We start from the raw sequence: 18946 nt of genomic DNA, 5'->3' as shown, positions 1-18946 counted from the left end.
AAACATTGTCGTGGAAGGCCTCTCTGCAATCCTCACAGCTCATCCTCACATTTTGGCCACATATAAAAATAAATGATATATTCGTTTCAACCACTGAAAGGCCCCGGTGTCCACACACCGTTTGACTTCCATAGGGGCCCGCAGTGCGTTGCTCTAGCTCTCATTTCTTTCCTCCTTCCATCTCCCATCGGCGGACACACAATGCCGTGAGCGTCCGCAGTCGCCCAAGAAAAGCGGTTAGTTGTTTTTCTTAGTGTCTTTTCGAACGAATTCAGTGGCCTGCGCGTCAGCCGGCACCGTGGCACACGTCCGCACCCACCAAAAAACAGGACGTAAAAGAGAGAGCCCCGGTCCCCCCGCAGCGACAGCAGTGTAGGGGCGCAGTGAAGCATCTCATACTGCCAGACAAACATGCAGGCGCAACGCAGTCGTCAAGAACAAACCAAGAAAACAACTAACCACCAAACCAACGAAACAAAGCACATCCGTAAAGCAATAAACCAACAAAACACTGAACAAATGAACACAGAAAAAACGGTGATTCGCCTCCAATCATTGCCAGAAGCGAACAATATAAAAAACAAAAAAAGAATAGAATGAATCAATGAAGATACCGCAATCATGGCGCCTAAAGAGGAGCGCAATTATTGGGTATAAGAAAAACAAAACGAGGTATAAAATAAAACAAAATACGTGTTCACCTAAAACTTTATTTAGTTTAAAAAGCTGGTGGAGAAACGGAGATGTCCTCAGTAGAAGCACAAACTCCCGTCCACCGGGGTCCACTCAGCACAGGACCGCAAAGCCCCATAGCCCCAATGGCAGCAGGAGCAGCCAAGACACATCTGCAAGCGTCGCGCTGTCACCTGCACGTTCCTCAGAGCCACTGGAGCTGTTACCTGCACATTGCTCAAACGCACTGGAGCTGTTATCTGGACGTTCCTCAAATGCACTGGAGCTGTTACCTGGACGTTCCTCGAATGCACTGGAGCTGTTACCTGGACGTTGCTCAAATGCACTGGAGCTGTTACCTGGACGTTGCTCAGATGCACTGGAGCTGTTACCTGGACGTTGCTCAGATGCATCGGAGCTGTCACCTGCACTTTTCCAAGATACATCAGACTGGCCAACTGCTTTGAGTTTCATGGCATTCAGTGGGCGGTTGTACAAAAAGACGTTCTTTACTGTCACACTGCTGTTCTTGCCGCCTCCAAAGTAAAAGTGAGAGATATCGTGCCTCCGTGCCTCAAGGGTTGGTAGTTTGTTAGTATTCCCCACACGCACGCCGTTGACGTACACGGAGCCCTTGTTGTCCTGCAGCATGAGCGCCACTTTGTACTCCTTCCCCGGCTCCCAAGTGCTGTTGTGTCTTATTCTCGTGATACCGTTGAAGACCGTCCTCCACCGTTTCTCTGTGGTGTACGAGAGCCCCAGAAACGTCGTGCTTTGCTTTCTGCCCAGGTCGGCGCCCAGCAGAGGAATGCTCTCGTTCGGAACCTTATGAATCTTCACTGTCGCCACAAGCGTGAACGCGTAATTCACAAAGCTGTGCACACTGCGATACTTCCACATGTTCACCGGCCACATGGCGTATGATTTTGACCCTGTGAACTTAAAGCCATTTTCGACCTTCGTTGCATTCCTCACAGTTGCATTCAAGCAACGGTACGCGTCGTTCCAACTTCCATCACCCGATGCATCCGACAAGAACCCAACCAGACCGGCCGTGGGCACAGACGAGTTGGAGAGGAAGGAGTCCATTTTTGCCCAAGTCTCCAAGACGGACGTGATCGTCTTCAGCTGCTCCGTTAGGGGAGCAAGAGACACGCCCTTGGTCGTTGTACTGACCCTCTCTTGTAAAAGGTGCAACGCATCTTTCGAATAGAGCAGGGTGTTGTTAGACGTCCACTTCTCTGCAGTGTCCATGGAAATGGGCCCGACGTGAAACGTGCGGTTGCTGTCAGTGACCCAAAGGTAGAGCGCGGTGGCTTCCACCATCTCCCCAGGGAGAATCCCTTTCTGAGTGCACAGCATGACCTTCTTTCCAGCAATGGTCGCAGTGGTGAGGGACCCCACTCTCTCAACTGTTCGCGAAGAGTCTGGTAACAACATGGGCTGCACGCGTGTGAGTGTCCTGACAGTCTCTGTCCACGTTGCCCCCATGTCCCTCGACTCGAACACATTGGAGAGCGAATTGCATTTGGCAATCATGACAAGCTGCCCCCGCTCCCACTCGACGATGAGGGGGTCAGTGCACCCTCCAGGGAGCATCCCCTGTGGAAGTGTCCAACTGTTGCCGTCGTCCTTCGAATAAATGATCATGGAGACAATGTCGTTTTCTCCAGTCCTCTTCACCGTTAAAGGAGACACAAGCGTGCCATCCTCCATCACAACGCCTGATCCACCACCACCAACAAACTGGTCCAGGCCATTGTGATCAGCAGATGGTTTGATCCGTGATAAAAGCAAGATGGGTTCGCCCCATTGGATGACTTTATCTTGCGTGGCCTCACCCACGAGCAAATCAAGACCCTGTGAGACTTTAATCCAGTTCTTCGATGAAGGATCATATCTCTGATGATGACCCCCCACAAATAGAAAAACCTTGTTGCCCTTTGCAATTGTTGTGGGTCGGACCGCATATCTCAGATAGTCGTTATGCTCCTCTTGCGTGGTCGTGTGAAAGATGTTGTACGCCTTCGATTTGTTTGCACGAACCTCAGCGACAAAAGACGACCAGTTCTCCGCAGAGTCAACGTACCCCGCCACAACATCAGCGTAAGTGACCCAAGTTTGTTTCTGAGGGGAGTGTAACAATTTGTGACCCTCGGCAAGCGTAACTAACACTCCGCCAGCACTGGCGAGGGAAGGGAAAAGAAAAGATTCCCTCGTTTGTCTTTCACCTTGTGCTTCCACAATTGTTTGATTAGGCACAAAAAGATCAATAGCCTGTGGCATTTGCATTTCCTTTGGTTTAGTTCCCTCCTCACCGTACACAGCCATACTGCCAAAGCACACCAACAGCACGCAGAGAAGGAGCAGCACCGAATACAAAAACATGTTCCGGGACATGTTGAGCATGTGTCGCTTCTCACTCAATCACTCACTCACTGTCCCCCTTTCTTCCTTGTGGTGGATCCGCTCAGGCCTCGACGTTTGTTTGTGTGTGTGGTGCTGGTGGTGACTGCAGAGCCCTCAAAGCGCACAGCAGCAAGCGGTGTTTAATCTCTCTCTCTCTCTGCAGGTGTGTTAAAAAGAAGGGGTAACAAGAGAAGTCCGGCGAAGCAAACAGGGTGGATAAAAGCAAAAGGAATAAAACGATGAACACCGCCAGCTTCCACAGTTGGGCACATCGCAAAGCACAGCGAGAGTCCATAACAAAGGCCGCACAAATAAACGCGTGGGCCGCACGATCACACACTCGCCCCCGCCCACAAGAAACACCCACACGGAGCATCCGCAGTTTGTGACGCACCCACAGAAATCAAAAAACAAAACTAATTCATAAGCACGTCGCTTACCGTCTCCCACGCTCAGCCCCTTCAAACCACGCCAGCAGCAACACGCAGTGCGCATGCCGGGCAGGACCTCCCATCACAGCCCCCACAAGCTGTCCAACGCCACCTCCACTTCCCTCAGCGCACTGCAGCAGGAGTGGGGCGTAATATTTTTCTTTAAAAAAAGCGTCAAAAAAAAACCTGCGGAATAAGAGCGGCAACCCCCTTTCCTGCTGCCTCGCTCCGCTCGCAAGGGAGGGCGACGCCAGCGCAGCCGTAGCCTCAGACTGCCCGATCAGTGCATGCAGCCCAATCAAGACGGAACAGGCGCATGCATGCCCAGGACGGCAAACCAACAAAAAGAGAGGCGCCAACGGCGTTTGCTCGAGGCTCTCAGCGGTGCATGCGGCACACCCAATTGGAGCACAGACGAACCAAAAACGATGGCACCTAAAAAAAACAAAGAGAAAAACACCACGCCAACGCACAAAAACAATTACAGCAACAAAAAGCCCTTAGAGGTGCCACTGTCAAGTGTCTGCAACCTCATCCCCTTAAAATGCATCGCTCACAAGTAATTTAAAAGAGAAGAGGCCTGTAAGCAATACATAGAAGTAAATGGCAAAAGTATTAAACCTCTTCGTTCTACGTTTCCTATTTCTGACACGAGAAACCTAAAAATACACTGGAATGGTTCACCCTGTCTCTGTCTCCGTAGACATTCCATCGGCAGAGTGGCTGGAGACACTGACATTGGAAGCAACCGGGCAAAGTTATCTGCGCTTCGCCACGTGAGTGTGTATGATTTCCCTCACTGCTTCGCCACAGCTATCTCCAATACGGAACTTGGCAAATAGCAATCAAACACCCAGCTTAAAACAAAGCAAACCTCTGAGGCGTTGACAAAGTGAGTATCCTGCAGCTTCTTGACGATAATGCCCAAACGCGAGGGTGCCACCGTTTAGTCCAGCTTCAACGAAGAAAGAAAATCACAAAAGAAAATGTGTTTGCATCACGCCATGAGGGCAATACCTTGAGGAATCCAAACAAAGAAAGCGACCTAAAAAAAAAAAAAAATGTCAACAAAAAAATAACGGACGAGAAACAATGCAGATCAATCAGATTACATTTCACCCTCAAATAGGGAACCGTTTGTGATGGCTTGCTTTGTGCTGAAAACGAGTATTCAACGGTGGAGAGATTTTTAAAAAGTGCGTTGGACTAAAAGATAATTCCTTCACGTGCACTACACCCACCCACACACAAAAGGAATAAAAAAGAATCTATCGTCAAAAAGATGTTATTCATACAAATCAAGAGAAGCGCAACTACACATCAAGTTCCGATCCCCATAGGTCCCATTTATGCGGCCAACGGAAGGCCAAAACTTTTCCATGTAGGAGTAGCTTGAAGGGAATGCTGCAGCCCTTCGGGTATATGTCCTGTCCCAGTCATCTGAAGTAACACACTTTGCCGTGTGCGGGGCATTCTTGAGAATGTTGTTCGCTGTGCTCTGTTCACCCCTCTCGATGGCCGCAATTTCCGCACGAATAGAAATTAGTGCATCCGCCAAACGATCTATCTCTCGCTTGGACTCTGACTCTGTAGGTTCAATCATGAGTGTTCCCGCAACTGGAAACGCCAGAGTAGGTGCGTGAAGGCCGTAATCCATAAGACGTTTGGCCACATCTTCGGCTTCTATTTGCGCCGTTTTTTTGAACGGCCGTAAATCAATAATAAACTCGTGCGCGCAAAGCTCTTTTTCCCCTAGAAAAAGGATTGGGTAGTGACCCTCAAGACGCCTCTTCAAATAGTTGGCATTGAGAATAGCGTACTCCGTGCACTTCTTCAGTCCATGTGAACCGAGCATCATCATCAGCATGTACGACACTGTAAGAATGGATGCCGATCCGTATGCTGCTTGAGAGACTTGGCCAAAAGGTTGTGAGCCGCCAATATTTTGAACAAAAACGGAATCAGGCAAAAAAGGAGCAAGGTGTTGACGAACGGCGATGGGTCCCATGCCTGGACCACCGCCACCGTGAGGAATGGAAAACGTCTTGTGAAGGTTAACATGGCAGGCATCTCCCCCAATGTATCCAGGCGCCGTATAGCCCACCATGGCATTCATGTTTGCACCATCAACGTAGCATTGCCCTCCATAATAGTGCACCATGGACGTTATGGTCAAGATGTCCCTGTCAAACAAACCGTATGTACTTGGATATGTTACCATAATGCACGAGAGAGTATTTTTATACTTTTTGCAAGAATTTTCCAAATCACTCATGTCAATGCTGCCATTGGCCAAGCATCTCACCTTAACAATCATCATTCCTGCCAAAAGAGCCGAAGCAAAGTTTGTGCCGTGAGCGCTTTCTGGAATCAGGCAAACGTTGCGATGACCTTCTTTTTTTGTGTGGTGGTACGCGCGAATCACACGAAGACCAGCGTACTCACCTTGAGCACCACTATTTGGCTGAAGTGAGACGGCGTCCAAACCGGTGATATCCCGTATTTTTTGCTCCATATCCAGGCATAACGCACTATACCCCCGAGTTTGCTCCGTGGGTGCAAGGGGGTGAAGGTTGGTAAACTCTGACCACGACAAGGGCAGCATAGCGGCAGCTGGGTTAAGTTTCATGGTGCAAGAACCCAAGGGCACACAACCGTGCGTGAGACCATAATCTTTACGTTCAAGCCGGTGAATATACCGCATAAGTTCACTCTCACTTTTGTTCCTTTGGAAGGTTCCCTGGCAAAGAAAGGTGGAGGTTCTCAACATTGGCAACGGCAACGCCCTCTTTTGTTCTGCGAGTTTTGATAGGACGCTTATCACAGGAAGTGTTAGACCCGCCGCCTCCAACAGTGACACGACATGGCCCTCCGTAGTAGCCTCATCCACGGAGAAGGAGACGGTACCTTTACTATAGTTGGCAAAAATATTAATGCCCTTTTCCACACAACGTGTCATGTAGTCCTCTGGCGTGATGCCCTTTAAACTTACGGTGAGGGTGTCAAAAAATGTGTCATTTACCACTGAATGCCCCGCAGACTCTAAACCAACAGAGAGTATTTTAGCCTTGTCGTGCATCTCCCTAGCGATTTCCCTGAGGCCTTCGGCGCCGTGGTAAATAGCGTAAAAAGCCGCAACGTTTGCTAAAAGCGCCTGTGCGGTGCAAATATTGGATGTGGCGCGTTCATGCTTAATATGTTGCTCCCGCGTCTGAAGTGCCATACGCACCGATGGATCACCGGCCGAGTCCTTGCTTACGCCAATGATGCGCCCCGGCATCCATCGCTTAAGCCCCTCCCTAACTGCAAAAAATGCAGCATGAGGCCCTCCAAATCCTAATGGCACACCAAAACGCTGGGCCGATCCCACAACAATGTCGGCCCCCATTTCTCCAGGAGGTTTAACAATAACAGAAGCCATCAGGTCTGTCGCACAACAACCAATCACATTGTGTTGTTTTGCCTTCTCAAACAAGGGCGTAAACTCGTAAAGCATTCCCGTAGCACCTGGGGTTTGTAGCCAAAATCCCACAGAGTGAAGAATCACTCCAATCAATCAAATTTGGATCACCAACCACAACGTTTATATTTAATGGTTCAGCTCTTGTTTTTACCATCTCAATACATGAAGGAAAAACGTCCTTTGAAACAAAGAATGTCATCCGCTTCTTTCGGCCGTATTGATACGCAAGATGCATTGCCTCGGCGCATGCAGTGGCCTGATCCAGAAGTGATGCATTGGCCACTTCCATCTTTGTCACGTCCATAACAACAGATTGGAAATTCAATAGGGATTCGAGACGACCTTGAGCTATTTCAGCCTGGTAGGGAGTGTATGGTGTGTACCAGGCAGGATTTTCAATAACGTGGCGGAGTATGACAGGTGGAGTGATAGCTTCATAGTAGCCCTGTCCAATCATACTCTTTAACACCTTGTTCCGTGAACCTAGTGACCGGACATGTAAAAGAGCATCCTCCTCGCTCATAGCCGGAAATTCTCGCAAAGGATCTCGCAAAATACTCTCGGGAATAGCGGCAGCCATAAGATCCGAAAGAGTTTCCTTGCCAACTACTCGAAGCATAGACAATGTTTCTTCCGTTGAGGGTCCAATGTGACGATTAACGTAACTGTTTGTGGCAGTCCTTCGAACAAGCGCCGATAGCAACATGGTCGAACGATGAAAAGTACGATACATCTCGGCAGAGATGTGTTTCCCACACAAAATGAGAAGAATCGGTATTTTGATTTTTTTTCTTCTTTTTCTTATCCTTTTACCTTGGAAAAAAAACTGGATTGGCACAGATCAACGTCAAGAAGAAGAAAGGAGGAAAACTGAACGGAAACGGCCGTTGCACACAACAGCTAACCCATTGAAAACAGGGATAAGACGCCCAAGAAAAAGAGCACACATTATGTGAATCATTTCCATCCCCTCCCTCCCACCCTGCACACCACAAAAATACCACCAGTGTTTTCTGCTTCTTACATTATTCTAAGTCGGGTATTCACAAAAGTAGGCGTGACGAAGGGCACCAGCAGCAGTCAGGCGCTTTTGAGGATCCAAGCAAAGTAACTGCTGCAACAAATCCAACGCAGCTTCAGACACGTCCGGGAAAAAGACACGCAGAGGCTGAGGAGGTTTCGTCTCAAAATGTACTTTTCCCCAATCTGGAAGAAGCACCGCTGATGGCCAAGATTTGGGTGTCGGTGTCCCTAATACATCAAATATTCGTGAAAGTTGCCAAATTTCCCCATCACCTGCAAAAAAAGCCCCACTGTAGCCACGTAAAAGTTCTGCAAGCACACACCCGGAGGACCACATATCAATTTCCGGTCCATAATGTCTCTGGCCTAGAAGTAACTCTGGCGCCCGGTACCACCTCGAAACCACCTCGTGCGTCATGGATGCTTCCCTATCCCACAGACGACTTAAACCAAAATCACCGAGGCGTAGTTCCCCCTCTCCAGTCAAGAAACAATTTGACGGCTTCACGTCACGATGGAGAATACCTTCGCTGTGCATGTATGCTAACGCCATAAGAAGCATCTTGAATAGGGATTTTGCCTTAGATGTGGAAAGCGGATCACTGGCACTTCTCCCTGAGAGCACGGTTGCCAAATCGCTCTTGCAACGCTCCATCACTAGTGCCAAGGAACAGCCAGATGGAAATATTTCATATGTACGAATAATAAAGGGATGAACCAATCGGATAGCAACAAGTAGTTCTCGCGCCGTAGGATGCGGAATACCCTCATCAAGACGGGATATGGTGATAAATTTGATTGCAGCCGGCATTCCAGAGCCCTTTACAACCGCAGCGCGAACAACACCAAAGCGTCCCTCTCCAATTGGGGGCCCAATAATATACTGATCCATTTCCAAGTGACTAACGCCCGCTCCTTCTATTCCTGTTCTCTTCTCTTCCCCAGTACCACCACCCTCTACATCACCTTGGATTTGTAAAGTAAAACACAAGAGACCCACCCCCGGCAGGAACATGTTGCCTTAATACAGAAGGTGCAAAGGTTCATTCAATATTCATCACAATAAGACACACAGGCGTATGCATGCATACATACGCATCTAGAGATCACCAACTCAGCTCTAAAAACTGAGTTTGCTTTTGTGTCCTTATTACTTTTATTTGTTTGTTTGCTTCCGCCCCCTTCGCGTTCTGACTAATTAGAAAATCTTCGAATATTCAGAGCTTCTGATTCTGTCTTCGTACGAGAAGCAGCCGCACTCGCATACATCTTTGCTCGAGCAAACAAACTTACTCTTTCAGTGCTGGGTTTCTCTGGGCACATTTGCGCCTCGTCAAGAGCGCACTGCACCTGTTCTTTGATATTTTGAGATGTAACTGTAACCGCTTTAATATCACTTTCAGCCGACACTTCCGTCACGCGGTTCATCACGGCAAAAGGAGACGTGTCCACAGTCGCGGTATCAGTGGCAAGAAGGTCATCTATCCCAACCAGCAGAGCCTCGGTGTCCGTGTATAATGCACCACCCCGAGACTCATCCACAGAATGCGGCTCAGTGGGTGCCTGTATCACCAATGACCGACTAAGAGAGTTTTTTTTCTGCAAAAGCTCGTCGCGTAGCTTATTGAATGTCGATTTATCGCCCTTTTTGGTTGTTACTCGTGAAACAACAGAGTGAGTTGCACGTTGACGCGTCGCATCAAAAATTTTCCCGACCGCCTCTACACACTGATTCGTTCGATACGTCTTTATCTCCGCGAAAGACTCGCGCAAATCAGCCAGCCCTGCATCCTCTTTGCGCGTCCAAAATCGATCATACCTTTGCCTCTTACCACTATATGAGTAGTGCTGGGTATGCTCGTTGTCATGATCGCTAACGCTATGCTCACTCTCCTCTGAGTCATCCTGAGAAGAAATCTGCTCAGGTGGTGTTGCCTTCCGAGAGAAAGTAGTTGTATTTCCAGCAGCACCTGCAACCTCTGCACTATTGAGGGAGCTACCGCCACCAACTTCTCTTCTCGCCTTTTTAAACTCCTTTAGAAACGCAACTACGTTCATTTGTCTTCAAAAGTGGAAGAAACATGGAAGAAATAAATATAACATAATATAATGCATGAAAAGAAGCCTGCATATTGAGGAGGCCTTATCCATCTCATTTCGACAAAGAAAGAAGAAATAATGAGAGACTACAGTCTAGCTGATTGCGCGCCCACCTTCCTTCACCTAAAAAAAAGTCCCCTCACTCATTCACTCACATGGAAAAACAGTGTACTTATGGGGCATCTGCGATGATAAACAGGCTCTCGTTGAGAAATGACAAAGGGGCTGTCGTTGGGGACACGCAACCACCGCGCCCTTCCAGGTGGAGAGAGGATAACAGTAGAAAGGAGTTAGGGGCTTAAAAGAGAAACGGGTGTAAAAAAGAACACACGCGCAGAAACAATACAGAAAAAAAAAAAAATTAATTACAGTGCTGTCCGATGCGGTGCCGTTAGGAAGAACAAAAATCAAGTTACGGGTAATGGAACAAAGTAAATAAAAACGGCACCAACTCAGTTATTCGGCCTCATCTGGCAGGATATTCTTTCCATACGCCTTCACGTAAAAGAAATGCAATGTGCAGGCGCGTCAAACTTTGTAGAGTTTGTGAAGTGAGGGCCAGCCCACGACATACGCGCACTAACATTGCAGCCACGTGAGGTGAGGCTTCACGGAGCTATCCTCTTTTCCCTCTTTCTCTTTGGTTTCTATGGGAACGCACCAACGCAACCAATGACGCAACTTTACAGAGTCCAACATAAGAAATTCCTCCCGACCAATCAGAAGAACAAATCACTAAAAAAGCAGTCAGATATAGAGCAACGAGAAGTTGCTTCCGTCGTTTTACCGAGCATCCTTGGACCCCTTTCTTTTGTCCAGTCATGCAAACCAAAAACACAAGAAACAAGTTTTTGTTTTTCTTTGCAAAAAAAAAAAAAAAGCTAGCAAACAAACAAAGCAAAAAAAAAAAAACACCAGCCATAAAATACACACGCGTCAAAAAAGAAAAAATCTATGAAAACAACAACAACAAAAACATACCTAACAGATCATATCTTCTTTATGTTCATCGCAGAGTTCGCTACGGAAAAACTCCTGAATAAGGTTCTCATCGTGCCACTGCCGAAGATCTGAAATAGAAAGAGTCGAAAGGACCAAATGTTTACAGTAAACCGCCACATCCGTCGCGTTAGCGTCGCTGTCTATTAGAACGGATTCACTTGAAAACCTCAATTTATGCAACAAAATATCTCGCTCTGGGGTGCTAAGAGACTTGAAAGGGCCATTGTCCAACCTAAAATATGTCTCCAGCAACCGACTAGCAAGCATCAACATGGTTTCCCCTTCACTTACTGTAACTAAAATTACTTGATATCTTGTAGATGATACATATAAAAGGACATGCAAAACGTCAGCGTCCTCGGAGTATCTAAGATTCTCTTGTAGTGCAGCGAGAAACGCTAAACCACTGGTGCGTTGGCCATCATCCACAGAAGAATATACACCTGCAACAGCAGTCGAAACATCCTCGTTGTCCGACCCCACGTCATCAATGGCCTCTTCCAGAGCAACCCTGTCTGTGACGCGTGGAATTTCTCTGTACCGTGACGTCGCAAAAGTAACCGACGTTGCCTCGGAAGATTGGGCAGTCAAAGGATCAGATTCACAGGCACAAGCATTTACATCCGCTGACTGAAGCTTCTGAGTTGGAGTATCGTCGCATCGATGGTTTGCGTGCGGTGGAGCCTTTGAAAGCAATGCCAAACATGTGCGGCAAACCCGCCGCCCCTTCGTCTTGTGCAGATTATGTAATATAACAAAGGCACTCGAGCACGAAGCACAAAAAATGCCGCCACAGTACCGACAGTGGTGACGCCTGCAACTGAAATTAAATTTAGCCCCACATATTTCGCATTCACGTACTGCACTATCAGACTTCCATTCGCCTAACACGGAAAGTCTAGATGTCATACGTTGTGATTAACTTACAGTGAATTCAACGTCCGACACTATCAAAAAAAAAAAAACTGCGTATTTTTACGCCAAAAAGTAAATGAAAAGAAATAAATCAGATGGAAAAAAAGTCAATTGAAATAATGCCAAATCATGTAGTTCACACCAACTCATATATATATATATATATATATATTGCAAGAGAAAGAAGAAAAAAAATATAGAAAGAAACTTTTGTGTTGCTGTTGTGTTTCACATAAATCGTCGCTACCTGTATTTGCAGCACTGTCTCTCAGGATCGCAGTGGCTCTTCAGTATCATTCTTTTTAAACATGGAGGACAATGGCAACCACGAAACATCAGCATGAAATGGTGAAGCGTCCTCGCTGTCACTTCCACTAATTGAGTCCTCAGGCAGAGGCCCCACTAATTTTGAGGGGACGCCAAGATGGCAGAGTTCATTGGAGAGCTCAACGCTGCTGGCGGCATCTTCAGCCTTACGTGTTGCATCTCGCTTCTCTACGTTAGCCAAAGCGCGTGGTTCCCGAGCGGAATTGCCAAAGGTGTCATAGCCTAACACAAGGTTTGGCCTATGAACCACGTCATGTGCTCGGCCATGTACATCAAATGTTTCAAGTGTTACAAGTGGTTGAACAAAATCCAAAAGGGTTACAGCAGTAGCCTCGTTATGGTCACTTTTTACATACGCCGCATACTCTTTGTTTACTGCTTGGCTGAGGTCGAGAGAAAATTCCGGAAGGCACTCAGTTTTATATTGCCTGGAGAGAAACACAAATGGACTGCGCAGAGGCTTCACATCGAATGCGGTTGTCATCAAAAACAACTTTGGCAACGGGGCAACTCGATTAACATATGCCGGCATCACAGACATGTGCTCATCCACGACGCTAACCGCCTCTACAACCGTTTGTCGCTCACTGAGGACGGTCATTAATTCAGAACGAAGCGATGATTGCTTTTTACGAAGTCTCTCCAGTCGTTTTTTGGCGCGGTTGTTACATATCAACATGCGAAACATCGCCAGAAGAGGTGCAAGAATCACTGCACGCCCCTCGAGGCTCGTGGTCTCCACATGCATGACCTGGAACGCCTCCACGCACTGACTCGCAGGTTCGTACGAAACATGGTCGCCCCAAACCTCCGTACGCCTTTCTACGGCTTCAATGTGCCGTTTGAATTTCATCATATCCATCTGTTTCTCCCGGTACTCACTAATGGACGCTAGGTATTCCTCGGAGGGAGTAGGAATACCCTTTCGCAGGACAATTTTCGACCCTTGTAGCTTTTCCAATGCCGCCTGCTGGCGAATTCGGTCAAGCAGATACGCCTCCGCCGCATCCTCACCCGCTAAAATATCTCTATGATCCACCTTCTCCCCCTCATCCATTCTGCTCAAAGACTAGTAGTGGTAAAATGGGTTAATCCTCCACGTTTGCAGATACACATGCAAATGTGGTTAGACATTTATTGATGCAAAGACACAGGAAGGGAAATAATAGCAATAAAGGATAAAGTTGAAAGTAGAAAAATAAAATAAAAAATGCAGCACCCCGCGGACGTGTAAATGACAAAACGTGCAATCGGGAACAGCATAAAGAGAAGAGACAGCAAAAGATGTAAAGAGAATACAAGGAATGCAAAAACAACTCAACAAAAAAAAAACTTCTTTCAACAACGGAGAGATAAACTCCAAAGGAGACGCTGTATCAACGACAAGCAGACGAGAGTTGGGCCACATTTTCTGGATACTACCGTTAATTGTCCCCATAGTCCCTCCACTGCTATTCCGCCCCCAGTGAGGAGAAACACGCCAAAGACAAAAGGACGCTGCGTATACGCGTTACAATGGGTCACGGCTTCTTCAAGAAGCGCGACTATGCACTGCGACATCTCAATCACTAAACTCTGCAACGATGAACATGGTGCAGATGATGATGAGACTGAATTTGTTTCGGTTGACATCGCCCATCCTTCTACCGGCAGCGTAAGAAACTCTCTCAAACCACTCCCAATGGTGATGGCCTCCACTACGGGGATCGAAGAGAAAATGGGTACAATACGGGTCGTTTGGTAACCAATGTCCACCACGCAACCGTCGGTCATCCCATGCGCCTCCAGCAACCAAGAAGGAGCATCCACAACTGTTGCGACTCCACTCAACGAGGCTGAAGCAAACCAACGCGAGACATACTGGACAAACAAGGAGGAATCGTCGGGAGAAGCCAATACTTCAATTTTTTCGCAGCACCCGAGTAAACCGGCAGCTAAGCACAATCTTCCCAAGAACGAATCCAACACCGTACTTGTCAATGCCACATCAAAACTCTGCTTGAGTTTCCGAACGCCTACGGGTGTCTCAAAAACACGTTTGCCGGGAGTGTCCCCGCCAAAGTACAGCTTGGTAAAACAGCTACCAATGTCAAGCGCCACAGCTGTCATGAGGTTGACGCTAACTCCACTTTTCTGTTTTGTGCACAGAGAAAAGACACGCACGCACGCACACTCTAACAACAAAACGACAAAATAAAAAGGAGGGGGGAAGAGAAAAAGAAGAAGGCCGAGGTAACAGAGCAGGAACACCTAAAAAAATATATATTTTAAGGCTCACAAGGCGCGAAACTCCTGTTACTAATCATCATCGTTCCCCCCTACCCTCCCCGTGCTGGTTTGTCTTCTTGTTTTTAGTTTCCATTATTAATTGTGGTAGTAGTAGTAAAAAAAAAGGTGGGGTGATGGGGACTCCCGGATCAACGTCGCAGATGGTCTCTTCCCTAACCCCTTTTTACACACACACACATCTTTAAAAAGGAAGAGGTACAGACATGTGCTCTGGAATTAGTTGTTAAACTTTGCGAGACCGTAATGCCTTCTTCCCCTTACTGGGCCTTATTCCTGTCCCTGCTGCCGCCTCAACGTTCGTAGAAGGTAAAGGATTAAACATGGGGAGTGTGGTGCTGAGCGCCACCCTTGTGCTACGCGGCTTTACAGGTGGTGGAAGATATTTTTTCAGGATGTCGCGTTCCTTCCTTCTACGTCCATGAATACTATCTACGAGAGTACGTTCCATCTCCGACGGCCTTTGCCGCTTAGATTTCTTCCGCTTCACGCGCTGCTTACCATGTCTACCGGGCATCGTACCACGGCAATCTTTACTACAAAAGATTTACAAGGCAAAACGAGGCCTAAGTAAAAAAATATATATACGAAAACAGAAACGGAAATTGAGAGATTGTAAGGAAGGAAGAAGGGTCATAAAGCAGGCATGACTTCGTAGAGAAAGAGAGAGGCAAAGACACATAGCACCATCCATCATGAGAACTCCTTTTTCCTTTTCCTTTTTTCTTTTCTTTCACAGCTACAAAGACATAGTTTAACAACACATTAGCGTTTTCCTCAAATAGAAGAAACCGACGTTGATGGAGATATGCGTGTGTATGCCTATACACGGGGGTAACACAACAATAATAGCGTACCTCTGAGTGATTATGAGGACGTACACTATACCCTTTGGTGCTGAACTTCAGCACACGTAAAAACAATTCTATGTGTTCACAAGGGAAACACAACACAACACAAAAAAAAAAAAAACGGACAATCAATAAAAGTAAATGTAATTCAGTAAACATATATTGTGTGGTATTTGTGCTGTCAATCCGTGCCTCACATGCACTTATGCAGAAGAGCGGGAGTGGTCTCTTCAGAGTGTTTCCAATCGATGCGAATGGGATGAAGTGGATCAAAGAGGACGTGGCGCTCGGGGTCCAGCGCAACGGTGCGAAGAATGCGAACGTAGTTTGCGGTATTTAGGGTTTGAAAACTGCGTGATTCCCCAAGCACTCGAAAAGCCTCATTGCTCAGTCTCGGACTGCGCCTACTGCCATCTGAAGGCCCTGTGAATGAGAACAGCAACTGCCGAAACTCCAAAAAAGCCTCGTGGCGAATGATATCCCTCTCTTTATCTGCCTTTGTGTAACAATGCAGAAAATTATTCGATACCATACGCAGTTCTCCGGCAAGCATCAGTTTGCTGAAACCAAATTTTTTGTGTTCCTCCGCCGAATACGTTACCAGCACCCACAAACGGTAGTTGACTGCGAAAAAATGCGCAAAAAGAGACCAATTTTTAAAGCGTCTCATGCCCTCATTATAAAAGGGCAACTCACGCACAAGATTTTGCACATGTGAAGATGGAACTGAACCAGAGAGGTCGTCATTATCGATAACTGCCATTACGTGATCCGCAAGAAGTAACTCTGCAGGCCATGCAGCCACCTCACCCTCACATAAATTTTCTTCAAGAGAAAGGCGAAGCTGTATAGTGTGGGGTACGTCCTCAACAAGCACGGCTGAGGCTACACTTTCGCCGAACGGCATTAGCGGTCCGAGGTAGTGTACCTTGCCAGACGGTAGAAGGAAATGCCCAACTGTTCGCCCCTTTGCATAGTCGTTCAATTTACTATCTCCTAGTTGCATATTGAAAGCCAGCTCATACAGCCCATTATAGCGTCGTGCGCCATGTCGAATAGCGGAGGTGTTGATGCCCCGAGTCACAGGCAAACTTACCGGAACATTGCCCTCAACAGAGAACGTAAACCTCTCACACGGTTCACCATTGATGATGAGAATGACAGAAATTTCATCTTGATGCGTAGAGTCCAAGCGCATGAGACGGAGAAGTAAATCCAAATGACAAAAAATACAAAAAAAAAGTCAAACTTATAGTCCTAAATAATAGTGGTGACGATAATGGTAATAATAAACACAAATGGTGGGAAGAAACACCTCCAGTACAGTACAGCAACAGCACGATATATGTATGTTTACGTAGAAAAAAAAAAGCGTAGGCAAAGTCTCTGGAAAGGAGCAAACAAGAAAGAAGGAAAACTTTTAAAAAAAGATATAAGCACTCCACAGCATCCTTAACCACAACGTCCATGCATTCCACGTCAGCTCCTCCCCCTCCTCCTTTTTTTTTTAGGCCTCTGAAGGGGTGGGGGAAGTAAAGCTACAAGGGAGTTTTTCTCAAGTTTGCCCAAAACAAATTCATCCTACCAAAATCACTGCGCGTCCTCAATACCAACGAGGAAAACATAAATGCAAAGAACACGCCACCAATAAATCCCCAGTTACGCAGTTCTATAGCTTCTGCCTTCCTTTTCTCCACTAATTTCGGTCCAACATACTCATCATACGTACACTTTGCAAGGTATGGAATACCAAAGTAGTACACAGGGACTCGCTTGCTCGCAGGTAGGTAACACTTGGGCAATATCAGACTAAGAGCCGCAAACCCGGCAAATGCTCCATTTGATGTCGCGGCGCAATCAAAAGATGTATTTGCCTTGGTACTACTCAGCTGGCATCCAAACAGATAGGCAAAGCTGCTAAATAGTCCTGAACCAGCGTAGAGTACAAGACCCGATCTCCACCCAATAACATCTACGATGGGTCTTACCAGAAACCATGAAGCCAAACAATTCAACACAGCATCAAAAACTGTATGCACGTACACGCACGAGAGTGGATTGGGTAGGAAACTTGAGCACTTCGTCAGAAACACGTCTCGCATCACCATCGGTTTGGGACTGCGCAGCATGACTGGATTATCAGCGTAGCTCCCCTTGTGGTACAGAAAAAACAGCATCTGGTCGGATGACAGTGCCATGGCATACAGCATTGCGGCATTGCTCCTTACCAAATGACGCGGCATTAGAAAGGAATGTTAAGGGAGGAGGGAAGTGACACGCCGCGTCTAAGCTAAAAACCACCTCCGCACAACGACCAAGAGAATACAAGAATGGTGTACAGGACAGCGTCACGACATCAGCATCATCGCAATAAACAGCAAAGCAAAATCCGCTATTACTATTTTTTTTAAACAAAAAAACTCTACACAACCCAACACGAAGAGAAATAACAAACCCACCGGAACAGTTGCGGCATTCCCAAAAAAAAAAAAAACTATTTACACGAAAGAGACACTAACACAACACACAAATACAGAAAAAAAAAATGTCCTTCACAGTTGCTTTTGTCGTTACAGTTGTTGACCTATTTGGCCTTTTTCCTTCAACAGTTTTTTTGTCTTTTTTTTTGTTTTTTTTTCTATTCTCGTTTTCGGTATATTCCCTGCCGTTTGAACAATTGTCACCCACATCGTGTAAAAAATGAGGGACGGAGGAGTGGAAGAACTGAGAAAAGAGACCCTACAAAAATCACGTCGCACCAAACTACTTTTTTTTTACTTTACGTCTTTTGGCTTGCTCCACAGCGACCCAAGAGAATAGCCGCATGAGCTAGCAAGGCGCTGTGGTATAACTGCAGTGTCAACCAATATACATCATATTCATTGTTCAGAGCCTGGAATGTGTCACAAGGTCAGTGTGTGCAACAAGCTGGTCTTGTATTGTTTCTTGTGAGATGTTAGGGTGCATGAGCGCAAATATGGGCGTCTTCCCAAAGCGCCCCCACACGGTTTTGTGCACAGCAGCAACGCCGTTCAGTAACGGCACGTCACACACCACCACCACCTCAACCACCTTGGCGCCAACAATATCTTCGATGAGCTGCAGGACGGAGATGAGAGACTGGCCGGTCGCAATAAAGTCATCTGCAACGACTACGCGAGCATCACTCGAAAGGCTGCCGTTACGAATGGAGTAAGACGGTGGCAAGTAGTTAAAATGTTTGTCCTCATGGACAAAAGAAGACGGAAAGCGTTTTGTTGTGTGACACATTACAAAAGAGATGCCAAGCTCAACAGCTAACGGTGCCCCAATAACATAACCACGAGACTCCAAGGAGAGAATGTGTGTTGGACCAGCCTTGCCCATCGCACGGTATCGCTGTGCCAAAAAATCAATCACCTTCCTGTAGAGAAGCGGATTTTCGGTTATGGTGCTGACATCAAACAATTGGGTGATATTGCCATGTG

The 18946-nt window shown here is 46.9% G+C and overlaps 11 protein-coding genes across 11 annotated transcripts, besides 11 other annotated features; all 11 read right to left on the bottom strand.

The window, feature by feature from the left end:
* Nucleotides 1–786: 786 nt before the first annotated feature.
* Nucleotides 787–3081, bottom strand: TraAM80_07944 (group II trans-sialidase superfamily; the record flags this gene model as incomplete). The annotated part of the gene is made up of 1 exon (XM_029384711.1): nucleotides 787–3081. One exon carries the CDS (start codon nucleotides 3079–3081, stop codon nucleotides 787–789), a length of 2295 nt encoding a protein of 764 aa, XP_029235448.1.
* A 9-nt stretch (nucleotides 3082–3090) lies between these two features.
* Nucleotides 3091–3112: a microsatellite.
* A 1447-nt stretch (nucleotides 3113–4559) lies between these two features.
* Nucleotides 4560–4591: a microsatellite.
* Nucleotides 4592–4797: 206 nt separating this feature from the next.
* On the bottom strand, nucleotides 4798–6933 carry TraAM80_07943 (putative glycine dehydrogenase; the record flags this gene model as incomplete). Its single annotated transcript, XM_029384710.1, has 1 exon — nucleotides 4798–6933. One exon carries the CDS (start codon nucleotides 6931–6933, stop codon nucleotides 4798–4800), a length of 2136 nt encoding a protein of 711 aa, XP_029235447.1.
* A 46-nt stretch (nucleotides 6934–6979) lies between these two features.
* Nucleotides 6980–7681, bottom strand: TraAM80_07942 (glycine dehydrogenase; the record flags this gene model as incomplete). Its single annotated transcript, XM_029384709.1, has 1 exon — nucleotides 6980–7681. The coding sequence occupies one exon, from the start codon at nucleotides 7679–7681 to the stop codon at nucleotides 6980–6982; it is 702 nt and encodes a 233-aa protein (XP_029235446.1).
* A 71-nt stretch (nucleotides 7682–7752) lies between these two features.
* Nucleotides 7753–7786: a sequence feature (A-rich).
* A 219-nt stretch (nucleotides 7787–8005) lies between these two features.
* Nucleotides 8006–9013, bottom strand: TraAM80_07941 (protein kinase; the record flags this gene model as incomplete). The annotated part of the gene is made up of 1 exon (XM_029384708.1): nucleotides 8006–9013. The coding sequence occupies one exon, from the start codon at nucleotides 9011–9013 to the stop codon at nucleotides 8006–8008; it is 1008 nt and encodes a 335-aa protein (XP_029235445.1).
* Nucleotides 9014–9192: 179 nt separating this feature from the next.
* Nucleotides 9193–10056, bottom strand: TraAM80_07940 (uncharacterized protein; the record flags this gene model as incomplete). The annotated part of the gene is made up of 1 exon (XM_029384707.1): nucleotides 9193–10056. One exon carries the CDS (start codon nucleotides 10054–10056, stop codon nucleotides 9193–9195), a length of 864 nt encoding a protein of 287 aa, XP_029235444.1.
* A 907-nt stretch (nucleotides 10057–10963) lies between these two features.
* Nucleotides 10964–11010: a microsatellite.
* A 47-nt stretch (nucleotides 11011–11057) lies between these two features.
* Nucleotides 11058–11076: a microsatellite.
* Nucleotides 11077–11079: 3 nt separating this feature from the next.
* Nucleotides 11080–12009, bottom strand: TraAM80_07939 (putative zinc finger protein; the record flags this gene model as incomplete). Its single annotated transcript, XM_029384706.1, has 1 exon — nucleotides 11080–12009. The coding sequence occupies one exon, from the start codon at nucleotides 12007–12009 to the stop codon at nucleotides 11080–11082; it is 930 nt and encodes a 309-aa protein (XP_029235443.1).
* Nucleotides 12010–12163: 154 nt separating this feature from the next.
* Nucleotides 12164–12187: a microsatellite.
* A 6-nt stretch (nucleotides 12188–12193) lies between these two features.
* Nucleotides 12194–12222: a microsatellite.
* Nucleotides 12223–12283: 61 nt separating this feature from the next.
* On the bottom strand, nucleotides 12284–13399 carry TraAM80_07938 (uncharacterized protein; the record flags this gene model as incomplete). Its single annotated transcript, XM_029384705.1, has 1 exon — nucleotides 12284–13399. One exon carries the CDS (start codon nucleotides 13397–13399, stop codon nucleotides 12284–12286), a length of 1116 nt encoding a protein of 371 aa, XP_029235442.1.
* A 104-nt stretch (nucleotides 13400–13503) lies between these two features.
* Nucleotides 13504–13554: a microsatellite.
* A 126-nt stretch (nucleotides 13555–13680) lies between these two features.
* Nucleotides 13681–14451, bottom strand: TraAM80_07937 (uncharacterized protein; the record flags this gene model as incomplete). The annotated part of the gene is made up of 1 exon (XM_029384704.1): nucleotides 13681–14451. One exon carries the CDS (start codon nucleotides 14449–14451, stop codon nucleotides 13681–13683), a length of 771 nt encoding a protein of 256 aa, XP_029235441.1.
* A 1120-nt stretch (nucleotides 14452–15571) lies between these two features.
* Nucleotides 15572–15601: a microsatellite.
* A 71-nt stretch (nucleotides 15602–15672) lies between these two features.
* TraAM80_07936 (uncharacterized protein) lies at nucleotides 15673–16677 on the bottom strand (the record flags this gene model as incomplete). The annotated part of the gene is made up of 1 exon (XM_029384703.1): nucleotides 15673–16677. The coding sequence occupies one exon, from the start codon at nucleotides 16675–16677 to the stop codon at nucleotides 15673–15675; it is 1005 nt and encodes a 334-aa protein (XP_029235440.1).
* Nucleotides 16678–17017: 340 nt separating this feature from the next.
* TraAM80_07935 (putative serine protease PepD) lies at nucleotides 17018–17722 on the bottom strand (the record flags this gene model as incomplete). Its single annotated transcript, XM_029384702.1, has 1 exon — nucleotides 17018–17722. One exon carries the CDS (start codon nucleotides 17720–17722, stop codon nucleotides 17018–17020), a length of 705 nt encoding a protein of 234 aa, XP_029235439.1.
* A 257-nt stretch (nucleotides 17723–17979) lies between these two features.
* Nucleotides 17980–18022: a microsatellite.
* A 66-nt stretch (nucleotides 18023–18088) lies between these two features.
* Nucleotides 18089–18130: a sequence feature (A-rich).
* Nucleotides 18131–18365: 235 nt separating this feature from the next.
* TraAM80_07934 (adenine phosphoribosyltransferase) lies at nucleotides 18366–18946 on the bottom strand (the record flags this gene model as incomplete). The annotated part of the gene is made up of 1 exon (XM_029384701.1): nucleotides 18366–18946. A coding segment is annotated over one exon (581 nt), but the record flags the coding sequence as incomplete, so codon positions are not given.

Source organism: Trypanosoma rangeli (genome assembly GCF_003719475.1).
Source record: "Trypanosoma rangeli strain AM80 chromosome Unknown Tra_15.4_contig_00358, whole genome shotgun sequence".
NCBI lineage: Eukaryota > Euglenozoa > Kinetoplastea > Trypanosomatida > Trypanosomatidae > Trypanosoma > Trypanosoma rangeli.
Note: the sequence above shows the minus strand (reverse complement) of the source record. Positions and strands in the feature narration are given on the sequence as shown.